At 40.2% G+C, this 24,920-nt stretch overlaps 4 protein-coding genes across 5 annotated transcripts; 3 read left to right on the plus strand and 1 right to left on the minus strand.

Moving 5' to 3' along the window:
• Positions 1–143: 143 nt before the first annotated feature.
• On the plus strand, positions 144–2,964 carry LOC114880248 (dnaJ homolog subfamily C member 1-like). The gene is made up of 7 exons (XM_029196066.2): positions 144–293; positions 365–466; positions 523–741; positions 814–1,058; positions 1,243–1,537; positions 1,607–1,825; positions 1,891–2,964. Exons 1-7 carry the CDS (start codon positions 144–146, stop codon positions 1,954–1,956), a joined length of 1,296 nt encoding a protein of 431 aa, XP_029051899.1. The 3' UTR covers positions 1,957–2,964.
• On the minus strand, positions 2,858–8,086 carry LOC114880246 (ATP-dependent RNA helicase DHX8). The gene is made up of 12 exons (XM_029196061.2): positions 7,921–8,086; positions 7,698–7,836; positions 7,489–7,574; positions 6,663–7,418; positions 6,357–6,598; positions 5,971–6,275; positions 5,224–5,912; positions 4,662–5,152; positions 4,248–4,580; positions 3,989–4,192; positions 3,236–3,416; positions 2,858–3,172 (listed from the first exon to the last, which is right to left on the minus strand). The coding sequence occupies exons 2-12, from the start codon at positions 7,789–7,791 to the stop codon at positions 2,951–2,953; spliced, it is 3,603 nt and encodes a 1,200-aa protein (XP_029051894.2). The 5' UTR covers positions 7,792–7,836; positions 7,921–8,086; the 3' UTR covers positions 2,858–2,950.
• Positions 8,087–8,858: 772 nt separating this feature from the next.
• On the plus strand, positions 8,859–12,378 carry LOC114880251 (serine protease inhibitor dipetalogastin-like). The gene is made up of 8 exons (XM_029196083.2): positions 8,859–8,911; positions 8,991–9,173; positions 9,238–9,381; positions 9,826–9,978; positions 10,196–10,366; positions 10,456–10,647; positions 11,135–11,296; positions 11,487–12,378. The coding sequence occupies exons 1-8, from the start codon at positions 8,887–8,889 to the stop codon at positions 11,516–11,518; spliced, it is 1,062 nt and encodes a 353-aa protein (XP_029051916.1). The 5' UTR covers positions 8,859–8,886; the 3' UTR covers positions 11,519–12,378.
• A 3,670-nt stretch (positions 12,379–16,048) lies between these two features.
• On the plus strand, positions 16,049–24,831 carry LOC114880260 (aquaporin AQPcic-like). 2 transcript variants are annotated; one of them, XM_029196097.2, is made up of 6 exons: positions 16,049–16,326; positions 16,782–16,931; positions 22,235–22,422; positions 22,629–22,772; positions 22,845–23,297; positions 23,896–24,831. In XM_029196097.2, the coding sequence occupies exons 2-5, from the start codon at positions 16,796–16,798 to the stop codon at positions 23,277–23,279; spliced, it is 903 nt and encodes a 300-aa protein (XP_029051930.1). In that variant the 5' UTR covers positions 16,049–16,326; positions 16,782–16,795; the 3' UTR covers positions 23,280–23,297; positions 23,896–24,831. The 2 variants fall into 2 exon arrangements, with proteins under 2 accessions (XP_029051930.1, XP_029051929.1); XM_029196096.2 differs by having other exon boundaries at positions 16,788–16,931.
• The last annotated feature ends 89 nt before the right edge of the window (positions 24,832–24,920 follow it).

Genomic DNA, 24,920 nt, shown 5'->3' on the forward strand with positions numbered 1-24,920 from the left:
GTATCTTAGGAAATTAATATACTCGAATCGAGACGATGGCTGTGGTATAAATCTGAAACAGCAGACGTCGCGTATTCAAAAATACAAATTCCTCAATGGACATGCTTGTACATACATAGTGAATAAAAAAAAAAGGAAGGAAAATGAGAGTGTCATTATTATTAATCTTTCGACTTTTGTATTTTTTCAATGTATATCAATTTACTAACGCTTGGGATAACGAGGAGTTAGAAGTATTCGATGTCGTCGAAGAAGTTAATCAAAATTTTTACGAAGTCCTTGGTGTACCACAGGTTCGTTTCACTTAAATATTTTTCCTTTTTATCAACACAATAGTTTAACGCATAGAAATGGTACTTTTCAGGCAGCAAACGCCTCGGAGATCAAGAAAGCTTTCAGAAGGTTGTCGTTACAATTGCATCCTGATAAAAATCCTGCAGAGGATGCTGAGCAACAATTTAGAAAAGTATGTCCAATGATTTTACAGTTAGGAATGATCCTTAATATGCCTTTTATTTCCAGCTAGTTGCTGTGTACGATGTGTTGAAAGATCCTGGCAAACGTCAAAAATATGACAATGTCCTTGTTAACGGATTGCCAAATTGGCGATCAGCTGTATATTACTACCGACATGTACGAAAAATGGGACTTTTAGAATTAAGTATAATTTTATTTTTAATCATCACAGTCGGACAATATGTGGTAGCGTGGGGTGCATACTTTGAGAAAAGATATACATACGTACGTAAGAAACCGTTTGAATTTAGAGAAACCGTTGAACATTTTATACTATACCGGTGATATAAATTTCAGGAACAAGTTTTAGGTAGTAAACTTCAGAAAATGCAGAAAAAGAACAAGAAAGGTAAAATGGATGTGCCGGATTTGGCAGATATTTTGGAGAAAATACCAACGCCAACCATATGGAACACTCTACCATTTCAATTTCCAAGGTGGATAATAGCGTTCACGTTATCCATACCGGATGTCGTACGCGTGATGTATAGCTTATTGGAGGAAAGAAAACGGAGAAAGAAACTGGAAGAAGAAGAGGCAACGTGAGCGAAACACTTTCTTTATTAAACCATTTGCTACCAATTTGCTATATATTTATTTTTTTTCACTTGCAATAGGATTATATTAAATAAAATGTTAAATAAAAATTTGGCAGTTAATGGGTTAATTTCAATACAATTTTCTAATCGTTAAGTATATTTAAAATATCTGCGTAAACTATTTCAGAGCCCAAGAAACTGAACAGTTACCACCTGAACCCACGTCTCGAGCAAGAAGACGCAGAGCTGCTTTTACCCCGCAAGAAAGAAGCGGCAATAATATCAAAGAAGCATCGAGGAAAGACCAAACGAGCCACGTTTATCAGAAGCCTGCGTTGTTCGGTGGTTTGTGGACCGACGATGATATATTAGAGTTAATTAAACTGGTGAAAAAATATCCTAGCGGTACGCCAGAAAGGTGGGATAAAATTGCAGATGCAATGAATCGTACGGTTGCCGAAGTGACTCACATGGCGAAAAAGGTTTATATCTGTAATGAAATATTTTTTAAGTACCTTAATAAGCGTCTCAAACTCCACAATCTTTTTTAGATAAAAGATGAAGGGTTGAAGCCTGGCGCATCTACAGAGGAAGTCGTAGTAGAAGAGCGTCCGAAGAAAATGAAAACGCGCGCTGAAAGCGTGGATAACGTAAGCGACTGGAGTCAAGACCAGCAAAGAGCGCTGGAAGCAGCGCTCATAAAATATCCGAAAGGCATGTCGGTTGATAGATGGGAAAAAATTGCAAACTGTGTCGAGGGAAAGACAAAGGTATGATATACCTATTTGCATTACGATTAGATAAAAGTACTTACAGTTTGTAATATTTTTCAAAGGACGAGTGCCAAGCAAGGTATAGACAATTGGTGGAATTAATAAAAAAGAAGCAAGAAACTCAATAGCCTGCCATGTACAAGATTGTTCCTTCAACAAAAATGTGTAGTCCATACAAACAAGTCCAAAAGAATGTATTCAATCATCTAAAGATACATATTTCACGGCTGTTGTACATTTATAATATGGATGAATTACAGAGAAAGATTCTCTTAACAGATGGAGGAAGAACGATGAAAAAAAAAAAAAGAAGTTTATACGTGAAAAAGAATATTGCTCCTACATCATTTTATTATTAAATGTTTGTGGAGAATGTATTTATTTAATAAATTTAATAATTAATTAAGAGGAAAAAAGACTGATAAAATATAATAATTAAATACTTTCCTGCTCTTTGAGACTGATACTCTGCTTTTATTAATATTATTTGTCCGATAAAATGTGTATTTTTAATTTTTGAGATTTGTAAAAAGTAGTATGAAGAAAATATTGCTATGCCACAATGTATAACACATTTCGCCCTATTACTAACATATTTATATAGATAATGTTCATATAATTAATTATATCAAAATAATCGATGTTAGATCTTACAACACGTTATTGTACTTGTTGATATTGGTGCATACCTCGTCGCAAACAAACAAAAAATTCCGTCTTATATATTTTTAGAGTTCTTATGAACGTAATTCTTGCATTACTAATATACATAATTCAAAGGCTATATACATTTCTGTATGATAACGAACATGGTAACTGCCCAAAGATTATTCTACATATAATTCATATTATTTAAATAAAAAGTCATAAATGTTGTAAACATAGAGTATTATAATTTAAATGCTAAATGTTAAAATGGTTCTATTCAATTTAAAGTATGCGTTAAAATTAAGTATATTATTTAAAAAAAGTTTACTATACCTGTGATTTCTATGTTTTTTTCTCTTCTTCTAATGAGGCAGCAGTAAATTACATTTTAATGATGAACTATTTATTGAGGCTAGTTCATAAATAATGTGAAACTCTGTACAAAAATTATTTACAGATTGTATAATAAACATCTTAATTACGTCTCCTGCGAACCCTTGATATTCGCCAAGCATTTGGTTCTTCGTATTTATTATAAAGTGGCTCGAGTCGCTGATTTTTCTTGAACTTGCTAAGTTTAGTTGGATCGCTAAACTTGAAGAACGCCGGTGCAAATTCAACCAACCATTTTGGATCAATGGTTGTTACTTCTCTCATGTATTCTTTCGTAGTTTGTACTAATTCATGGTAAATAACCTGTACCAAACGAAAGGAAAATTTAATTATACGTTTCATCCTTCATTTTCATTGTTCACTTACCCATTCAGGCTGCCTGTTAAACAATGCGCTACTCGGATGAATATAGACAACCTGGCTGTCTACCAAAGTTCTGTATCCTTCCTGTGGATCTTTCTTTGCAGCATTTCTGAAGAAACCTGAGCATACAGCTTTCTGAATTCTTACAGTATTTTTTCCAGCAGATACAACGTCCAGTTTGTGCCTGATAAATTAAATACAATTGTCGTTAGCTACACTGTAAGAGAACATGCATGTTTACACAGGGTGTTCGACAACAGGTGGGCAAAATTTTAGGGGGTGATTCTAGGGATTAAAATAAAACTATGAATAAATCTTCCAACACATAAAAATATTAAAGATTTAAATAAAGCATGAATTACTAAATGAAAGAAAGCCATTTCCCAAAAACCCAATCTTAAAATTCTTATGATTAATCTTAATTGAACGTCAGCAGGTCAGCAGGGGTCAGTACAGTCATAACCAAGAATCGAAGCCGAATGCTGCAGTACCGAAAAACAGAATAGCGGGAGATAAATTTCTACTATTCAATGATTCTTGGTTATAATTGTACCTTCCCCTGCTGACCTGACGTTCAGTCGTCCCTGCTGGGCGGGTTGCAGGTTTCAGGCGCTTTTAACTCGAATTTTTAAACGTTAATTACTGGAAAACAAAGCTGCAAACGCTATTTTGTTATTCTTAATTTTCGTCCTAGAATCACCCTTTAAAATTTTAGCCACCTATTGTTGAACACCCTGTATATGGAACAATAATTACCTATCCATTATACCCAACAATTGTTTACGAACATCCTGGGCACGTTTCAGCGTTCTGATTTGCACAAAATTTTCGTAACACCATGCATTGCTAAATTTATTGTTCCTCCATGAATTATAAACTGCTAACAAAGTCAAATGATCACCCTCGGGTTGGTTGAATTTCGCTTTCTTCTGATCTGCTAAAGCTTGTTTGTCTTTTGGCCTAAAGGTAACAATTGATTTATACTGTGCATACTTATATTTAAATTAATTCTTACCTGTAGAAAACGTTCTGAACTGATAACATACTGACGATCGTCAATATTTCATCAGAGCATTGTAGGTGCACACTCATGATCAACATTTTTGATAAATTAGGTTCCAAAGGAAATTCTGCCATTCGTCTACCTAGCCTTGTTAAAAGACCTTCGTTATCTAATGCACTTAAGCTGTGCAAAGATTCCAAGGCCATGATCAATGATTCCACAGGAGGAGCATCCATGAAGTCAAAATGTAAAAGATCATTAATGCCCATTGTTTTTAACTGTAATACTGTTGTTGCTAAATTGGTGCGCTGAATTTCTGGTACTGGTGTTGGTAACATTTCATCTCTGAAAAACAAAGATGCACACATGTACATTCATAATTTAATTATTATTATTATAAAACACATTATGTTTAACAGCAGATACCTATAAGCTCTTTCAGTGTAAAGCCTGTAGCATTTTCCAGGACCAGTTCTACCAGCTCTACCTGCCCTTTGCTTTGCCGCTGCCTGGCTAATTGGTGTCACTATTAAACTGTCCATTCCTGTTTTTGAATTGTACACTTTTTGTTTGACGAAGCCTGGATCGACCACGTAATAGATCCCGTCTATTGTTAAGCTGGTTTCTGCTATGTTCGTAGCTATAACTACTTTCCTCGAGCCAGGGGGGGCTGGCTCGAATATTCTAGTTTGCATTTCTGAGGGAAGCGCTGAATAAACTGGTAAGATTATCAGTTCAGGGACGTCGGGACCCAAGGACTTCATACGTTCATATAAAATTTCACAGGCTGTATCGATTTCCTCTTGACCAGTCAGGAACAACAGTATATCCCCTGGTGGTTCCCTTAAATGTATCTGCATCACTGTGATTAACGCAGCATCCAGATAATCTGTTTCCGGTTCTTTCGTGTACATTACCTACAATATCAAATAATTATAATTATTTTGAAAAAAAAATGATGATAAGATAGTTGAATTGTTCTTCTCACTTCAACTTCAAATGTCCTGCCAGGAATGGTAAAAATGGGCGCTTCAAAGAAGTACTGTGAAAATTTGACTGCATCCAAAGTGGCACTGGTTACAATTAATTTCAGATCTGGCCGTCTCCCTACGGCTTGTTTCAGCAGTCCAAAGAGGACATCCGTGTGGATGGTGCGTTCGTGCGCCTCGTCCAACATTATCACAGAGTACGTTTTTAAATCTAAGTCCATGAGACATTCTCGAAGCAGCATACCGTCAGTCATGTATTTTATATTAGTCTCCGGTCCGGTACAATCTTCAAAACGTATCGTGTAACCAACTTCTTGCCCCAATCTACAACCAAACTCTTCTGCTACTCTTTTGGCAACAGACATGGCTGCTACTCTTCTAGGTTGAGTGCATCCGATTTTTCCACGAGCCGTAAATCCTGCCTCAGCCAAATACTGTGTTATTTGCGTCGTTTTCCCTGATCCTGTTTCCCCGATCACAATCAAGATCTGATTGTCCGTCACAGCTTTCACTAAATCATCTCTGAGCTTGTATATTGGTAAGCTCTGTCGCTGCTCGAGGAGGGTCAAGTTCGTTTTCTTTCCAAACGATGATTTCTTTCCACCAATCACGTGCTTCTTCCATTCGGGAAGATCCTGAGTTTGGAGACCAATCCCACGCATGTTGGCTGCCAGTGTCCTGCTTTCAGCTGTGAAAATAGTACAATATTAGCATTTTATAAGGATACTTGTGACAATGTTTATTACCTTCTGGCAAAGGATCGATCCAATTCTTATTGAGACCTGTGGGAACGGAATCCATTTCCTGTTCCCTTTGCAACATTTTTTGTTCCCTTCTCTCTTTTGCAAGAGCACTTTGCATCATAGCAGCCTGAGCTAAAGAACCGTCAGGGTTCTTGACTATACGAACTGGGCTCAAGTCTCCGAGTGCTCTTCCATGACCGTGTAAGAACGGTGGTTCTTCTTCAACCAATTCTATTTCGACGTCCTCTTCTTCGTCATCCTCGCGGGGAAGAATTCCAGTTTCCATATCAAATTCTGGCAATTCGTTCCTACGTTTTTTTCAAAGTTAAATCATTTAATAGAGCGATCGTATCAGAGGAGTAAATTGGAAATTTGAATTTTAATAATACCTATCTATACAGGATGCAGCAAGCATCTGTTTGATCTCCCACTTTTCTGGGGAGGATAACCTTTGTACTCGTTTCCTAGAATACGTTTCATCCTCGTCCCAATTGCCTTGAAGTTCTAACAGCGAGGTAGGTCTATCAGGATTACGTAAATGCTTCTCATCTTCTTCTGGTTTAGCGACAGCTACAACAGGATTCAGGTCCCTACCTGTTTCCTGATCAACATCCTTCATACTTAAAGAGACCTAGAATAATTTCATTTAAATGAATCAAATTACAAATAATTAACATTTGGGTTTTTTTTTATACCTTTTGTCCACCAATATTAAGGACCTTTACGAGGACCTTCTGACCCCTGGACACAACGTCACTCGCATTAGCAACTCGTCCTTCTCTCCTTAATTGTGAAATGTGAACGAGTCCTTCCCATCTACGTTTCAACCCTTCCAATTGGACAAAGCAACCGAAAGGTACGATATTCGCAACCTTTCCTGAATAGATTTTACCCACTTCCGGATCAATCGATACTTCTTCCACGGACCGTGATCTGGATCTATCGGATCCATGCCTACCGAAATGTTTATCCCTATGATCACGTGATTTTCTATCCCTAGATCTCGATCTTCTATGATCCCTCGACCTACGATGTCGTCTGTCTCGAGATCTAGAACGATCTCGCGATCTTGAACGGGATCTAGATCTATGCCTTTTATCTTTACGGTTAGAGGAACGAGATCTATGCCTTTTTTTATCCCTTGATCTGCTCCTTCTAGAATGCTTGCTTTTCTTATCATTATTATCCGATGGCTGGATATCCTTTTTACTTTCGCCAGACTTTTTTGATGGCGCCAATTCCTCTAAACTTGCCATAACACTATTGACTATATCGTCATCTTTAAGTTCATTATTTTCCACCGGAGGGAGTTCTTCATTTGGCATAGCCAAAGCAGGAAACTTCTGTGCTAATTCGTCTTGCTTTGATGCTGAGTTCAATGTCTTTTCTTGTGCTTGCGTGGAAGGCTTCATATGTTGTATTATTCTCAACAAATTAGCCATAAAGGATTCCTAAAAACATAATAGAAAATTTGAATATTTGGAGGTAAAATAACTATGCAGAGTTCCATGAATTCCTTACAGAGAATTCAGCACCATTTTCGATGAGAACTTTCTTAAACTTATCAAAGGTGTTATTCTTCTCCGCCAAGTGGATTATGAATTCAGCTGTGAAATAAATAATCATTTAGTAAATCAACAGGAAATGGAAGATAAATTTAATATAGTGAAGTTATATGAATAGGTTATGTACACATCAATACTTGAGAAACATGATAGCTATATACATACCTAAATCTTTGTCATTTAATCCTAAATGATTCTCCAGCTCTGTACAAATTTTAGAAACCAATGACAAATGCTCTAGTTTTTCAACCTCGTCCATCTTTACGGTTTCGTTAAAATAATTGTATAGAAACAGGTTGTATACCTAAATGTAAAATTAGTAAACTTGAAATCACACTTCTTATAATTCATAAGGTTGGAGAGTAATTACGATTTAGATTATACATACGTATATATAGATGATGTACTATTTCATGTCTCTGCACAATGAATGGTATTTCACATAATCACATTATTAGAAACAAAATATATTGTTCGTTTATCTACAATGCACCAAACGAGGTATAGGACAGATCATTCATACAATGCATTTTTCTATTATACGAGTGGAGGGCTTTTATTATTTTTGTGTCAGATCCTACTGTATCGATTGGGTTAAATTAATAACCCTTTATGATAAAGTAGAAATTACAGTTATCTACAATAGCTTATTCATCGACGAGTTAGGGTTCAGGACCTTTTAAGTAGATGGCGCAGGAAGTGCCTTTTATAGTGCTAAATTACATTTTGTATTTTTTAACACAGAAGGGCCATTTTAATTTCTATTTGAGGCACATATACCTCGCTATACGGCTGCTCTTTATACATTTCGCTATAACGGCCTTTTTTAATTATGGCACTTTTTCGATTTACGGCCCACAACGTTTCGTTATACGGCCAAAAAAACTGCTGTACTTTTATTTTTATGTAAGCATTTTTATAGGAAATAAAAAGAATAAAATGGTTTATGAATTAAAAACTATATTATTTTATAAAAAATTGGAACAGATCCAATTCAATTTGTATGGGTTTGTACCAAAATAATTGATTCGTTATACAACTTTTCCGGAAGATATCTAGGCTGTAAAGCGAGGTACTCCAAAAGCCTCATTTGTAATGTTATACTTATTAACATGTAAGGTACATGGATAAGATAATTGCAATAGAATTTCACCGCGATTGGGCGGTCATATGTTGATGAAAATGGCACGTATTCGATAAGGGACGTAACAGAAAGAGATACCGCGTGTCTGGATAACTTTTCAAAATATAAAAATTATCTTAGCGATCATATTAACGTACATGCGTAGATATAACATGTACTATAAAAGACGTTTCATGGAAGGATTTAACCAGAATCCATTCCAGAGTCATCATGAGGTACATCTTGGTTCTTTTAGGTAAAAGTTTATTTTATTATAGTTCCAACAAAATATTATTTATAAAACGCAAGTAGCTTGTAACAATTTTTATTTGCAGGATTCGTATGCAGTTTTAAAGATGGATGGACACTCTCATGGGCGGATAAAGTGATTTTCTATCAGGACTGTGAGATCTTCAAGAATCCGGACCTCTATGGTGGACCAATCTGCGGTACCGACAGCGAAACTTATGCCAATAGCCTGTACTTGGACTGCGTGAATTACCAGACTTTTCAGAATGGTAATTTCTTTATCATTTTACGCAATTCCAATTTTGCTGAATTTCGTAAACTGTGCAATTTCAGTGGGCACGTTGCATTCTGGATCGTGCCTGCCGATGGACGAATACTGCAAGGCGAATCTCTTCTACAAACCAGTGTGCGGATCGGACGACAACACTTACACAAATTTGGAATCACTTTTGTGCGTTAATTACAAGCGTTCTCAGAGTAAGTACGAGAAAATCCCTCGAATGGCTGCCACGGCAGCTGCATATTCACCGTGCCGTTAATACGGATTAAAGTTGGCAAAAGTTGGCCGCGCGGCGTGGCAAGCAGGAGGGAAATTTAGTTGGCCCAGCCACGAGCTGACCGAAATTCCAGCTTCACTAACTCGTACAAGTTTCGTTGTTACGCGTTAATGTCCATGGGTATTGTTACGTCTCATACGAGCTGTCCAACAATGAACCAGCCTTCCTCTTTTCGTTAACAGCCGCTCGATAATTAGCCGCTTTGGGGATTTGGAAGTAAAACTTTCTGAAAAACAGGGGCTGGAAAATGCAGGAACTTGATGCCTTGCGAGGATCGAGTAGGGCCGACTGCATATGTTCAGGGGCGGGGAATTTATCGAGTGGCTATTATATTTCATAAGTCTCTTCTCACTATTTGTCGCAGATGTCACGGTAACGTCAGAGGGAGCTTGCGAGAATTTGGATCACTGTTACAGACACGGAATCACCTTTTATGGGACTAATCCCGTTTGTGGAAGCAACGGGTTCACTTACCAGAACGCGGCACAACTGAAGTGTCTGCAACGGCGCAACACCGGTAAGCGATTGCAAGGAAAAATTATGTAAAGCTTGATGGTAACGTTCTCTTGCAATCGAACAACACGAATTACTCGTCAACTTTCCAGCCGCGACACGCGATTCCATCGTCGTTGTATAACGAACAAAATTGCACGTTTCAGGAAAGGAAAGTCGTTTCCATTGTAGTCGTTCAGCAATTATAGAGACGATCTTCTAATGGGATTCGCTTGTTTCAGACTTGAAGATTCTGCACGACGGAGGCTGCACCACTAGGGATGTTTACAACGTTTATGGGCACAGCGAGAAGGTCTGTGAAATTGCCAAGACCAGGTACGAATGGAATCCAGTGTGCGCCAGTGATGGTCTTACGTATTCGAATCCTTTCGAATTTTTATGCTACGAAGCTGGTAGGTACATTTGTTAGCCGTTACGGTGTAAGCCGAAAATCGGGGGTCAAGCCAGGCATTTATATCGAGTGTTCCAACTATTTTTTCAGATATGAAGGAGTTAGTTTCCGATGGCGAGTGCGGGACAAGCACGCAAAACTCCTGTGCTCAGCTCGAGCTTGCCGACACAGCCTCAAAGAACAGCAGCGAGGCCTTCACCCCGGAGGACGAGGTTTGCGGAAGCGATGGCGTCACCTACCAAAGTACTCATCACTTGCAATGCTACAGCAGTCGAAACAAATGTTAGTGTCAGTTGGTAAAAGCCTTATCGGGCTATCTCAGACATCTCGAGGATTTTATTCGACGTACTGACTATATTCGAATGCTCGGCAGAGGTACTTTATCTTCAGCTGTCGGATATCACCCATCAGGGTAGAGTTATTCAATTTTTAAGTTACCAGAAGTGATTTTGATGAAATCAAATTGTATTGTTTATACATACTATATAGCAAGTGGTCTCTGCCTCGAAATATGCAACTCGATATCCCCTCTTCTTTGTTTGAAGTCGCTTAATGCCAGATTGAGAAAAGAAGTCATCTTTTGTTCTTTTTAAAAAAACAAACTCGCATGTTCGGCCGATTACTTTATAATGTGCCGCTCTCGTCCCGGTTCGAGAACAAAGTCAAGCCGAATAGCATAGCTGCTCATAAAAGCGAGTTACTTATTTTGAGACAATATTGTAGTACTCAGTGACTCGTTTTAGTTCACTAAACTGGTTTTCTCTGCCAGATCTATCCGTGAAACACTCCGGGCCGTGTTCCGGGCCTGACGACAGCCCTTGCGGCAACATACCGGAAGAGGATCTCCGTCTTCCTGTCTGCGGAAGCGACAATTCCTCTTACGTGAGTCCTGAAGCCCTGTGGTGCGCGAAACTAAGGTTTCCCGCGAAACGTAAGACGCCATGACATAACTTTTCTTCCACAAATTCTCCATCAAATGATTAAACCCGCGCTCAAACTTTCCACAAAGTGGTCCGAGAACTTTCATCAAACGGTAAAAAGTTCACCCTCCGCGATAAAATCATGAAAACTTGGGATCTGGTTTCTTCACCAGACTAAGGGGCCAATTCTTCTGTTCACAGAGCTGACGTTCGTCCACGACGGTCCTTGCTAGGGGACATCCGTGTTCTCGTCGTGATTAATTCACGTTTTTCAGCAACGTTCAGCAGGTTGCATCATCGAGGATGAATGACTTCGAATCTTTCTTGAGAATATCATTCCTTCCTCCTTTTCTCAGGGACTCTTGGCACGAATTTGTAAACATAATTGTTGTTTTCATTAAAATGAATCGCTTCTTTGTACATACGTCACTTTGATTTGTTTTTCCATGGGACAATTACAGTTTCCATGGTGTACGATCTTTTTTTAGAGACACGGTATCTTATTCCTTGTCAGGCTGATGTCACTTGGCACGTGGATAATGCCATTTTTATTTCCTCATCGGTGTCCTTTTTTATCTCCTTTCGCGATTAACAGCGGGACACCAAAATACGTCGCGTGTCTATTCTTTCTTTCTTTTTCATTTATCTCATGGCCATGAATCGACCATATTAAGCGAAGGTTTATTCATGCAATCGTCGAATTTAATTTCAATTTTTGATCATCAGCCAGACACAAATCTTTTTGAGTGAGAAGGGAATCTCCAAGTATCAGTTAATTTATTAAACACGTTTATAAATAGAAGATACAATTATTATAAACTTACATGGTCAAAGCGTTAAGTCATTGATTCGAGTAGAATATTTTTAACATTTTAACAAATTCTGACTTAATGCTTTGACGATTAATGTCGCGTATTGGTGTGTCTTCTTAAGATCTCCTTAGGTTATTCCTAGGCCCTTCTTGAATCTTCGGTGAGGACGCACGGTGTTACAGACCAAGAAGGCATTCTTATTTTAAGGAATATTCAATAAAAATGTACTTACCTGGTTTCTTTATGTTACACAATAAAAAAACAATTAGAATTCACTTGAAGACCTCGAGGAAATTTAATCTTCACTATTATTCTTCTGCTAAAAAATACAGAGGAATGCTGAGGTCGCGTTTATATTTCCAGTTATTTTCACGAGGTCGCCCTACGAATTTGGCGTTCAATCCTGATCGTTCTTTTTCCACGAACGTTTCAGTTCGAACAATTAACATGCCAGACAATTAATCCACTCCGCAGCTCTGTCAGGTCTTTCGAGATGCGACTGCTTTTCGTTTTTCCGTTCTTGACACGTTTTTCCCTCCTGGATCCTCTGCTTCTCAACAAGAGGCTCGCTCGTCGAACGATCGATCCATTTTTTTCGCGCAACTGTTTCCTCCACGAGCGGAGCGCAAGTGGAACGGGTCGATCATAAATCCAGCGAGGCGATGCGTCGTACTTTCGAAGCGGAGCACAAGTGGAGCAGACCTAGGCACTTTGTACCCTTTGCGTTAGGAGGCACTATCGGTTGCCCCGGGGCAGAACATTGGGTACTCACAGGGCACAGTCTTGATCTATGATGTCAGAATTCATCCACATTAGTTCTCTTTCTGACGCGAAACGACTGACACTTTGTTGCATGCTTTACAATCGTGGCTGTTGCGTTTTACGATAGGTGTGTAATTGCTGGGAGCGTTTAAGGCGGTAACAATCATTGTTTGCTGGCGAACAATTTCCTCAAAGCGTGTAATTTATAATTACATCTCATGATCTTTAAACATATACTCTGTATTCGTTGCACGAATCACTCGAAGACGATTAGCCAAGGGGGATAAGCGAAAAATTCCAGAGATTTGTGATCTGTAAAACGTTCATAGCGTTGATTTGTAATCACGTTCATAGCGAGACGTCGCAGGTGACCGCGTTTTTCATGGAATTAGAGGAGGTCAGGGTTCCTATCCGTCCCGCTGGCCACATCAGCGAGAAAAACAGCTGGCCACGGTTGACCTACTGCTCCTTTCTCGGCATCGTACGACAAAAGGAGAGCTCCGCCACAGATTATACCGCGGATACATTATTTATCCGGCTCTCCTTTTATTGTCGTCGCTTTTCGAGCCTCGCTTTTTCACCGGTTATCCTTCCAGGCCACAGTTATCGCGACTTTTATTCCCGCCTTCATCGATCACCCGATTTTTTCCAGCCACGATGTGATCGCCGCACCGAACATCGATCAGATGCCGACGTGATCGATCAGCCACCACGTGTTACGTCACTCGTCCTTTGCTCGTTCAACTCTGCGATACGGTGGTTCAAAGATTCAGTTTGGTTCCTGGTAGGTTGGAAGTCTTGTTGGTCATTCCTAGGGTCCAGTGCCTTTTAAGGGGAGGAAAATGTGGGATGGGGCAGCGATAGGTCCTAGGAAGCCAAGGCTACACCTGAGCGTATAACGCATATGCCCTATTTCTACATTTGTACTATTCGTTCGGGAGAAGATGGCATGGCTAAAACTTGTAGAGATCTATGTCCCACTACCCAATATCCCTTCGCATCACAAGTATTTTCGTAATTGGTCGAATTGCTTGACGAAGAAAACAAATGAATCGGTCAAGTGTGACTGGAACAGAGCGATGCGGTGAGGATGACATCGAAGCAGTGGTATAGCCTCCAGAACCTATAGGTGGGGATCAAACTAGAAGTTAAAAGTGGGGTCAGGCGGAGCAAACGAAGATCCCTCGGTGCCTCCTTCCTATATCACGTGCCATCTTCTCGTGGACGAAAAGTAGAGATCGGGCAAAAAAAGGTGGGAGGGTGGAGGGTGGAGGGTCCTATGGCAATGTAGCCAATAGGACCCGCATTTCTTTTATTATTTTTCTTTCTAGCAGTGCCATACAATTCGTCTAGCTTGTAGTTTCATTGATCCCTCTTAAGACACTTCCTGAATGTAGGAGTTAACGATTCTTATAGCCCTGAAGAGTGATCGGTGCAACCTATAGTTGATCCTCCGCAAAATGGATCAATGTAGGTCCAGAAGACGGAGAGCTCCGCAGGATCATCCAGTTTTATGGAGTTGCAACCTGAAAACTGAACAAATTGCCTCGTTATCAAGGAGGATAAACATAGGTCGGATGTAAACAATGACGAGATATGAGACGACGTTGACATATTCGCTCGGTAAAGAGGATTTTCACCAGCAAATAGTCGTATTAACGACGGGATTACGCGCATACAGCTGGTTGTAATAAACGAATAAATCTTGGTGATTAAAGGATCAATTTCCATATGTCTCGATCTCCTTCCAAATAACGACAAATCCGTCGGATGGTCGTTTTCTGGAGTCAGATAGACAAGAATAAAACAATCAAAGAATATCGATCGTGAGACTAAAGAATTTAATTATTTTTCCTTTGGTTTAACATTGAAATTTGAAACTTTTTGCGGAATTGCAGAAAAGCGAGATGGAAAAATAGGAGAATCAAAATTGCTGGATATTAGCGGGACAATCGACGTCACGCAACACCGTCGGATTTAATGATTTCCTCTTGAAACGCGCGCGTATTTCGCGATACCTGCGCAACGCCTCCAAACACTGCAATCGAACGGGGAGCGTGAGAAACCGCGGCTATTACGATAGTATCTATCAGGGGTTGCAATAATCACGTAGTACTACGTTCAAATTTTTGACTTCAATTTTCGAAACTCTTTATGCTTTCACATATAATTTCACAAGACATAAATGAATTATTATTACCTAGGATGTTGAAAAGATAAAACGTAGTACTACGTTCAATGCTTCTAACTTGCTCTATTAACAAAATATACTCCTGCTTTCAATTTTTATAAATTTTAATAGATTCTAAGCACTGACAAGGGAAATTAGGTAACTCGAAAATTCCGATTTTTTTAAAACTTTGCAGGTTTGTAGGGGACTTCAAGAGAAGTATAGCCCAATTTCAGTTCTTCAGGGTGAAAACACCCCTGGAAGGTAGATAGGTGTTTTCATATTTCCCTGTATATCTTTAAAACTATCATAGATATAAAAAAATGGTTATAATAAACATTGAATGCTTTTTAATGCTCTATAAAACGAGGCAATTAAATCGATAAAAATTCTTTGTATAAATAAAAAAATTCCCCCCACCACTTTTATTTTAAAAACTGTTGTATTCTTTGTCACATTGAAAAATACGTAGAACCTCATTATAAATGCAGATATGTATGCTAAAATTATCGAACAAAGTGGTAGGTATTTAAATGATTTTAACCGATACGTGCACTTAGCACGCCCATCGTTGCACTTTGAACGATGCGTTATCACTTACCACGTATGTGTGTGATCACACATGTATAATATGTGTTAAAGATAGTTTTGAAGATATACAGGGAAATATGGAAACACCTATCTACCTTCAGGGGATGTTTTCACCCTGAAGAACTGAAATTGGGCCAAAAACAAAAATTGCGCTATACTTCTCTTCAGGTCCCCTACAAATCTGCAAAGTTTAAAAAAAATCAGAATTTTCGAGTTACCGAACTTCCCTTGTGAAACTTTTACAAATCAAAGAACGTAGTACTACGTTCAGTGTCTTTTAACTTTCTCTATTTAAAAAAGATGTTTTATTTCGAACTTTTATGGATTATAACAGAATCCAAGCATCGACACGATCGTTCGAAGTTGTTTAAATTGGGGAACGTAGTACTACGTTAACTCCCAAGGGAGACAGTTACGAGCTGTGTCGACTGGCGGAGATCAATTTGGCAGAAGTAACGGGAGACCCGAGTGTCTGGCTGCTTGGCAGAGGAGGAATTTCTACATATAGAGGTAGATGCGAGTCGCGAAACGATTCAGTCTTGTTCGAGCATCGGAATCGCGTTTACGGAAGTCGGGGAATCTTTATTTTCGACTACGGGCTGTTCGCGTCGCTTGGAAACAGTGGCCGAAGGAAACGCTCGACACGTGTACCATCCTCGTGTGATTCTGTCAATTAAATCTCCACCTCTTATCCTCGCCATCAAAGGTGAGTCTTGTAATTTAAAATCTAATTCATATTTAACGTTAAAGTATTATACTTTCTTCCTTCAAATATTTATAATACGTTAAACAAACTGAAAGAGCATAACGTTAGATCATCCATTTTTTGGCAAATATTACAGCTGACATTGGCAACAATCAACGGCAGTTTATAAATGAACTCATAAACAAGAAATATTGTTTTTTTTTTTTTTTTAATTTAACGTACTGAAAGTTATCTGACATTGTTGTTAATTGTCTAACTGTCGGAGCAATTTACAATCGTCCTAGCTAATACCTGACGTTGATATACGATCGTATTGTGATTAAACCATTGGGATGGAAAGCCTGCTCGATATTTACATCCACGTACGATTGTATTTCATCGGTTAGAGCGATTGTCTAGAAATAGCTTCAAGGAAACTGATCCTTTTATTTACCAGAATTCGTCATTTTTGTAAGTTTCAGTTGACGATATGGAGCAGAGCGGGATCTCGATAATACCGACCACGACGATCGCTGATAACACCGTGGGAAAATCTAAAAGCATCGGTATTACGCTCAGACCCAACTGCAGTATACAGGTTGCCAAAGAAAAGCTCGTAACGCAATGTAAGTGACGATTATTAATGACGCAACCGGTGCGTCACTAAAACTGCGTAAGGATAGCATATGGCGCACCTGGTGCGTCATCGAAATTGCATTAGAATAGCATATGACACACCTGGTGCGTCATCAAAACTGCGTTAGGACAGCATATGACACACCTGGTGCGTCTTCGAAATTACGTTAGGATAGCATATGACACACCTGGTGCGTCATCGAAACTGCGTTAGGATAGCATATGACACACCTGGTGCGTCATCGAATTATAAGTAAGTCGATCTATTATTGCACCGTTTTAGGTCCTTCGTTAGAACTTCCCAGCTCTTATCCTGCACGATGATCAGTCCGCAAACGAATCGTCGAATTAACCGCACGAGCAGCTTAGTGTCGGTTGCAGACGCTTCCGCAAATAGAACGTCGAGTACAAGCGTGACAGTGGGTCAAGTTCGCGGTGAACGTCCGCAGACCGGTCGTCAAAACGACACAGAGCCGATGGTCTAATCGAGAGACGGGATCGGCGTTCCATTTAGTTAAATTAAACGGAACACACCGTGTACGCGTGTGTACGTAAGTAACGGGTTCGTTCGCGGGTTAATCATCGGAGAACGTTTCCGTGCCGGTAGGCGACGTGTTCCTTTTTCGTTTCTTACGGGTCTCGGCTTTCCTATGGAGAGCGTTTCCCGTGACAGGAAAGAAAGTTTCTCGCGAAAGCATTTGGAACGTGGAAAACGTTCCAGTCACGTGGCTGCAGGCTGGATATTTCCAGCGGAACGGAATCGTAACCAGCCAGAACAAAGTACATTGTTCCGTGCCATTTGCATCTCCGCCACTTCGTCGATCGTGAGAAGCAGTTACACGAAAAGTATCCGTTGAATTACTATCGATAGGTAATCCCGATGGAAATTAACCTGGCGCTCTATCGATTGCTCGCTGAACGAGGATCAATTTACAATTGAATTCTACGCGAGTCGTTAATTGACGCTCCGTTAATTATTACCGGCTCGACAATTAGCACCGTTAGCTCGTTCATCTTTCGTTTACGTTCGCGTCGGATAACCGTGTCTTTATTGCGATAGGATATCCTTCCCGTAGTACTACCTGTATTTAGCTTATTGTTGCTGTTTATCGTTTACAATTCAACCGGAACAGAGTGTCTTTGATCGATGAACGCCTTGTTAAATGAAAAAAGGCGCAACAGATGTTTAACATTCGTCAAACAGGCTTGTATAACAATGGATATTACGGATATTTCAGACGTCTATGCAAATTATTCACTCGTTTTTCACGCTAATGGGACATCTGTTGCGTGAACTCGACGCTTCCGGCCGAATATCGCCCATTTTCGAGCCTCGCTCCGAAAGTTTTGAAAATCGATCGAAATAGGATACACGTCGTGGGTTGTAGTTCGATTTTCTCAAAACTTTCAGAGTGACTGTTCATTTATTCGATGCAACATTGGTAACCCGATTTCCCGAAATGCATAGCGTGCAGTTGCTACTTTCATCTCTTTCACCTGGACATCGAGCCAGCTAGTTGTGCCAGCATTCACCTTTCTACTTAACTCGCTTCGATTTTTATTATACTTTATTGCGACAGTCTGTTTCTCTTCCTTCGGCGTTTCGGAGAGTTGAACGGACTTTCGATGAGAAAACCCGGTGTTAAATTGTCGCCAAACACGTTTGATAGCCTTGAACGTTCCCACTATAATATAATAGTAGCTATTTAAGGATTCTATTCTTAGATTTCGCTTCTTCAATGAAATGTAAACCTAAAAATATTTGAGGAACGACACGCGCAACATTGAACGTAGAAAACGTGTTGGAACTGATGACGCACCAGGTGCGTCTTATGCTATTTATATGCAGTTTGATGACGCACCTTGTGCGTCTTATGCTATTTAAACGCAATTTAATGACGCACCTTGTGCGTCTTATGCTATTTATATGCAGTTTGATGACGCACCGTGTGCGTCTTATGCTGTTTATATGCAGTTTGATGACGCACCGTGTGCGTCTTATGCTGTTTATATGCAGTTTGATGACGCACCGTGTGCGTCCTCTATTATCTATTACAATTTTACGCTACGTGGGTCATGGATGACCCACTGCAAAGACAGAAATGTTCTCGGTCTACCATACAAACGAATTTAACGATATACTAGATCGGAAACTCGTTCGAGTTGAAATTGCTCTAATTCGATTAGATGGGGACAGTTTTTTCCAGGTGGAATTTAGAAAATTCCACGGGATGCTCAAAGTGTGTTGAGGAAAGTACGGAAACGATGTTAATTGGAGCGTGCAATGCTCGAGCAGTCCTCGATCTTGCAAGCTTTCGCGAGTAAATGGCGAACTATGAACAGCGATTAAATCGTAGAAAGATAGAAATTATTTTCACTCGCCTTCCTAATCGTAGTCCTTCTTTATTTAATAGAATATTTATTGGCAATATTATAAATTCATCGATCGATCTGAAATAAATATTGAAATGAAAATTTTCACTTGTGATTAAACAAATTTAAACCAGTCTTTTATTTCTTGTCGAAGTATTAATAACTAATTAACTTTAACACATAGTCATTTTCTTCTTTATCGAATATCGGTATCGAAAGATTCAATTATTTAACGCTGCTCATTAGATGGCAGGCCGTCGATGCAATAAATTGGCACAGAAATCAAAGAAAGATATTTTCCGCTCGAAAGGAAGACCAGCCTTTCACTGTTTTCTAAATTCTTCATCGTTCCTATTACTTTCCCGATCCCCAATTACACGGGCTAACTTTCATCGTAATTACCGGCAACACCTATCCACCGTAATTTCGTTGGTAATTAAAGCGCACAGATAGGATCGTGGTAAAAAGTCATTAGAATTAAAAGAAAAATTTCGATCCCACCAGTCGTTCATTCATAAATGCTTCCTCATTCGTTTATTTGCGTAGTTTCCAGATTTTTATCATCAATTTTTTTTTTTTACATAACAATCTTACGCAACAATTTGTAATTCGCTTCGCGAAACAACGAGCTTGAAGGAAGAAAAATATAAATATTTACAAAAGAAAGAGAAAACGAGTCGACGGAGTTTTCGTCCACCGATCACTGTCCCTCTCGACAGGGATGCTAATGGAAATTGCACGCGACACGTGTTGCCTTCTAATTATATCCGCTCGACACACGGTTAATCACACGAGAACTCGGTCGTAATTCTGGGCCGAACGTGATCTGGCATATTGTCACGTGTCCCGAAAATGTATAGTCAACGGAGGCATTGTAGCACGAATGTACAGAAACTATACGGTCAGAAATGAACCCCTAATATAGTAAAACCTTCGAATCAGCTGTTCGCTCTAATTAGACGATATTTCTTCCACGTACTATACATTCGGAAACACTGATGTATAGTCGGCGGAAGAAACGTAGTATCATTACCAAATTTTAAAGGCCGCCGATGTTTGTTGGGCAATATAGGAGGGAACCCCCCTTACCGAACGCCATCTTGGGCTGAGCCCAAGTAAAGTCTATTTCTAATGTAATGTAATCATCAAATTTTATCATATTTACAATTAAATATCGCAATAAAACAAATTACGCTATAACTATCCCGTTATCGAAGCTCTGACTGGAAATCTCGTATCGGGGAAAAAATTTATCCGGATCGTTTTGCCGTTACGTTGCCGCCCGTTTGACCTATGCTATTGATTTCTTCATCGTTGATACTCCCTTTATCAATTCTGGCGCGCGCATACGTAATGCTGACCCGAGATTGCCGTTCGCTTTCGCGATAAGTGGAACAGAAACATTTTCAATCGGCCCTTGAAATCATCCGACGCGAGTCCCATGTTTTTCTAAAGAATCTTCTCATCACGATCCGTTTGAAAAGCTGTCGAGACGGTCGGGCTAACTTTCGAGGCTATCGCGCGGTTCTGAATCACGTGACCGACAAAGTTTCTGGAAAAAAGTTCACACTTGAACTTTTGGGCAATGTCTGTTGGCAAAGTTGCGACGATCTAATGATTATGTTCAGCTGGTATCTATAATCCAGTGGCGAGAGGAAGCTTTCAAAGATGTCTCACTCGAGCTTCTCGATGCCCTGTTCGCAGAGGGACAGAGAGAAATTCACACCGACTCGAGGGCAATCCCATCCGGAAATGGCATCGATCGAGGGCGCACGAACTCATGGTTACCTTAATGAGTTCGAGTCAGGGAGAGCCCCGATGTAATTAAGAAAATTGCAGCCGATCGAGCGTGGATCCGTGCCACGAAAATCTCCCACGTGCCCGGGTACGATATTACATGGAAACGGGTCGAATATCAAACGGTAACGAAACCGGCTACGCTAATATTCACCTTCCTAGGCTTACGGCTTCCACTCGATTATGCATTCACCGAGTGTCCCCTCGTTAAGCCTCTTTCTTTGTGAATGACCACCTTCCTTGACATTCGTGTTCACAGAGGATTCTAATTTAACCGGCCGTGTGTTAGCTGTATCGATGGCTGCCCTCTCGATTACGGGACCTTTAACGTGCCCTGACGTACCCTTCCGAGAGGTCTTTCACCTCTGATTAAGTAGCTCGTCGAATAAGAACAATCGAACTTGATGAAATATTTTTCGACACCCTGTACGTAAGACAATTCGCTTTCGAAGCTGCTGTCATTCGTAAAACGCTATGTTCATTCACCTCACGTTCGCGTTCACGGTGTTCGGTTCAATCGGGAGATTGTCGAACCTAGCTGGAGACCGAAGTCGGATATGCAATGGAGTTCTTCGACTTCCTTCGACTGCGTAAGCTACAGTCCAGGTTCTGTTTAATGATCTACTCCACATAGTTGGTACACCTAGTGTTCCATGTTTAAGTATGCCAGGGTCCTCCATTTTACCTTAGCAAGCCTAGACATTTAGGATGCCTAGACCAACAATTTTTGGTTAAAATATATCAAATCTTATGGTATTCGATCAGAAACATTCGAAAATGGAAGTTAAAAGTTTAGGAAAAAATACGTATTTAACATATTTTTATCTACTCAAATAAATGCCTTGGTTAGGTTAGGTCTATATCAGCCAATCAGAGTATGGATAGAAACAATATGGCATCGTACTAACCTGTACATCCTTAAAGAATTGTATTTTTTAAACCATTGCTTTCCTAAACTTTTTACTTGTATTTTTGGATATTTCAGATTGAAAACTACAAGATTTGATATTTTTGTACCGCTAATTTTTGGTCCTCCAAAATAAAGTTTTACCTAGTACTTCAACTCTAGTACGTGGCATCATCGTTTGCAATTCAAGTTACACAGTTCTCTGTCTGATTCCAGGGCTGAGTAATTTAATGAAGGAGGATGCTAGTGGCTGGGAGATCCTGTTGGTCAGCCTGGCAGAGATGATCGGAACAGCGATCCTTGTGTTCCTCGGTTGCGCCGGCTGCATCGGGAGCTTGGACAGTAAACCTTCCATCTTACAGACCTCTCTGACCTTTGGCTTCGCGGTCATGATCGCTATACAGGTAAGAACACAATCCCTTCCATCTTTCTCATGAACCGTAATGCAAGTTTCCTGATTAGCATCTGCCCACCAACAACTGACCTCCTATTTTCGTGTCCCAAGTCATCTGCTTTTTACACTTGCTAATCAGATCAATGACTCCAACCGAAGCAGAAGGTTAACGATTAAATTATGCTCGGCTGAACGAAACATTTGTTTTATTTTCAGTGTATGGGTCATATCAGTGGCGCTCATATTAATCCTTGCATCACCATAGCCTCATTGATCCTAGGGAAGAAGTCTCTACCTATGTGTCTATTCTATATCGTTTCCCAGTGCGTGGGAGCATTGTTAGGCTATTCTCTTTTGAAGGTAAAGAAGATATTTCGAGTATCCATAAAGTATCCGTCCGGTTAAAAGAGTTAATCAATCATCTGGCTTTAGGTAATCACTCCAGATCAGCTGATATACAGTACCGATCCGAACCAGAGGTCTGACTTCTGCATGACGACGATCCATCCCGGTCTAACAACTCTTCGAGGCTTCATGGGAGAGTTCATAGCCACTGCGATCTTGGTTCTGTTCGCCTGCGGACTGTGGGACTGTAGGAACGTCCACAACACCGACTCTGCTCCTCTGAGGTTCGGCCTCTGTATCGCGGTGCTGTGCTTCGTCTTCTCCCCTTACACGGGATGCAGCATGAATCCCGCTAGGACATTTGGTCCTGCGGTTTGGAACAACTACTGGCAGGATCACTGGGTCTTCTGGGTGGCCCCCCTCAGCGCTGCCGTTCTGGCGTCCGTCGTCTATCGCTGCCTGTTCGACTGTAAAGTGATCCAGGATGATTCAGGACAGAGCCTCAATGGTGTTCGCACGTAAACGCGAGATAAAATGCAGGTGAGCCTGTTGAAATAACAATGTAGTAGGGTCCTGAAGTCTTGTTATCGCGTTAGACTGACGTAGTGACTTGGACAATGGAGTTAGGAGTATAGGGTGCAGATAGGGCCTCTATCTTCAGGTAGGGCAGGTGGGTTCAAGAAGTGGCACATAGTGTGATTTACCGACTACGACCAATCGTGCCCGCATTCCTTCCGCGCGTCATCTTCTCATCTCTGCACAGTACTTCAGGACTTCAGGTGTCCTCTAGTTTTATCTCTTCCTTAAGTCCCCAATTCCACAGTCCAGTTTCTATCTTGATTGAGCTATATTCACGACGCATCAACGATTGGAAAGATCACTCTTCTTCCTCTCGAATAAAGATTTACAGTGGAGGACAGTTGGAACCTTCGAAAATCCTCGACCCTCCTGTCTTTTTCCCTCGATCGAGCCCTCGATTGCTCGTGACACTTCATTTCTCTTCCCGACTCGCTCCACTTCACCGAGCGAAATTTAGTCTTCGAGCTTGATCGAGCCACGAGAATCGAGAGATGGAAACAAGGAGGATCCATTCACGAAGATTCGCTAATCGACCTGCCCTCTTTCCTGTTTTTTCCAGCGTGTAGAATGGCATTCCACTGGTCCATGGTTCACGATCAGAGCGAGAAATCCTAATCGTGTCGCAACAACCGGAAGTCCTTGCAACGAGCGACAAGGGAAGAGGAAAAGAACTTATGCCACGCGAGGAGGACTTCTCGGCTGCATACCTATTCCAGATGATTTATTTTTATAAATTTTTTTTTTTACGAAGAAGGCCAACATCGATTTTGTTGCGATCTGTCTGCGAAGTATCGGCTCGAAGAGGCTGCTCGTGATGGGCGACATTGGCGCGATTCAAACAAGAAACTTTCGGTCGAATTTTTTCCAAGTCGATGATCTCGATCGATGCGCCCAACGAGTTTGTGTATATGTGCGTGATCAATTTATCGGGATTCAGTTCCTTTTAGCGAAAGTCGTAAAGTCGTTTCGATGTAGTTTTTCATGTCATTTACAAATATCATAATCATTTTTGTCGGAAATGAACGATTCTCGAGATATCGAGATTTTTTTCGAAAAATGGGCGCTTTTTAAAAGTATTTTTAGTAAAATTGGTAAAATTGGCACCTTGTGCTATGCACAGGTTATCAAACCAACCTTTGGTTGAAAAAGAATTTGTTTGGTTAGGTCGCTGTTTTTACAAGTTAGGTTAGGTTGGGTTTTAGGTTAGGATACGACATTAAATTGGTTCTATTATCCAGATATTTTAAATTGGCGTCTGCCATAGACTCCAACGTAAAAGTTCTTCGAAAAAAAATCATTTCCAGCAAAAAATGATTACGATATTCGTAAATGGTATGAAAAACTACGTCGAAGTGATACATCTATTTATAGTTTTGCGATTTTCGCTAAAAGGAACTGCATCCATTTGTCCAAAGGATTTGGAAACCGTGTTACAAGGGCGAATTTGTAAAAAGAGGATGGCAGAATAAATTTGATACATTCGAACAAACACAAAGACCGTCTTTGTTTCTTTGAAACATGCCCGGATCCCAAAGTTCCTCAACATGTCTACAGATCAGGATACTTCGATCCACGATCTCGATC

The sequence above is a fragment of the Osmia bicornis genome, chromosome 16, assembly GCF_907164935.1.
Source record: "Osmia bicornis bicornis chromosome 16, iOsmBic2.1, whole genome shotgun sequence".
Classification (NCBI taxonomy): Eukaryota; Metazoa; Arthropoda; class Insecta; order Hymenoptera; family Megachilidae; genus Osmia; species Osmia bicornis.

Bases quoted from the DNA above. Each gene is read 5' to 3' on its own strand.
- LOC114880248 (XM_029196066.2), top strand. From the start codon at position 144: ATGAGAGTGTCATTATTATTAATCTTTCGACTTTTGTATTTTTTCAAT. The intron at 742-813 runs GTACGTAAGAAA...TATAAATTTCAG, and splicing joins TTGAGAAAAGATATACATAC to GAACAAGTTTTAGGTAGTAA. The intron at 1,059-1,242 runs GTGAGCGAAACA...AAACTATTTCAG, and splicing joins CTGGAAGAAGAAGAGGCAAC to AGCCCAAGAAACTGAACAGT.
- LOC114880246 (XM_029196061.2), bottom strand. From the start codon at position 7,791: ATGGACGAGGTTGAAAAACTAGAGCATTTGTCATTGGTTTCTAAAATT. The intron at 7,419-7,488 runs GTAAGGAATTCA...TTATGTTTTTAG, and splicing joins AAAATGGTGCTGAATTCTCT to GAATCCTTTATGGCTAATTT. The intron at 3,173-3,235 runs GTAAGTGAACAA...CGTTTGGTACAG, and splicing joins TTAACAGGCAGCCTGAATGG to GTTATTTACCATGAATTAGT.
- LOC114880251 (XM_029196083.2), top strand. From the start codon at position 8,887: ATGAGGTACATCTTGGTTCTTTTAG. The intron at 9,174-9,237 runs GTAATTTCTTTA...GTGCAATTTCAG, and splicing joins TTACCAGACTTTTCAGAATG to TGGGCACGTTGCATTCTGGA. The intron at 11,297-11,486 runs GTAAGACGCCAT...TTCTGTTCACAG, and splicing joins ACTAAGGTTTCCCGCGAAAC to AGCTGACGTTCGTCCACGAC.
- LOC114880260 (XM_029196097.2), top strand. From the start codon at position 16,796: ATGGAGCAGAGCGGGATCTCGATAATACCGACCACGACGATCGCTGAT. The intron at 16,932-22,234 runs GTAAGTGACGAT...GTCTGATTCCAG, and splicing joins AGAAAAGCTCGTAACGCAAT to GGCTGAGTAATTTAATGAAG. The intron at 22,773-22,844 runs GTAAAGAAGATA...ATCTGGCTTTAG, and splicing joins TAGGCTATTCTCTTTTGAAG to GTAATCACTCCAGATCAGCT.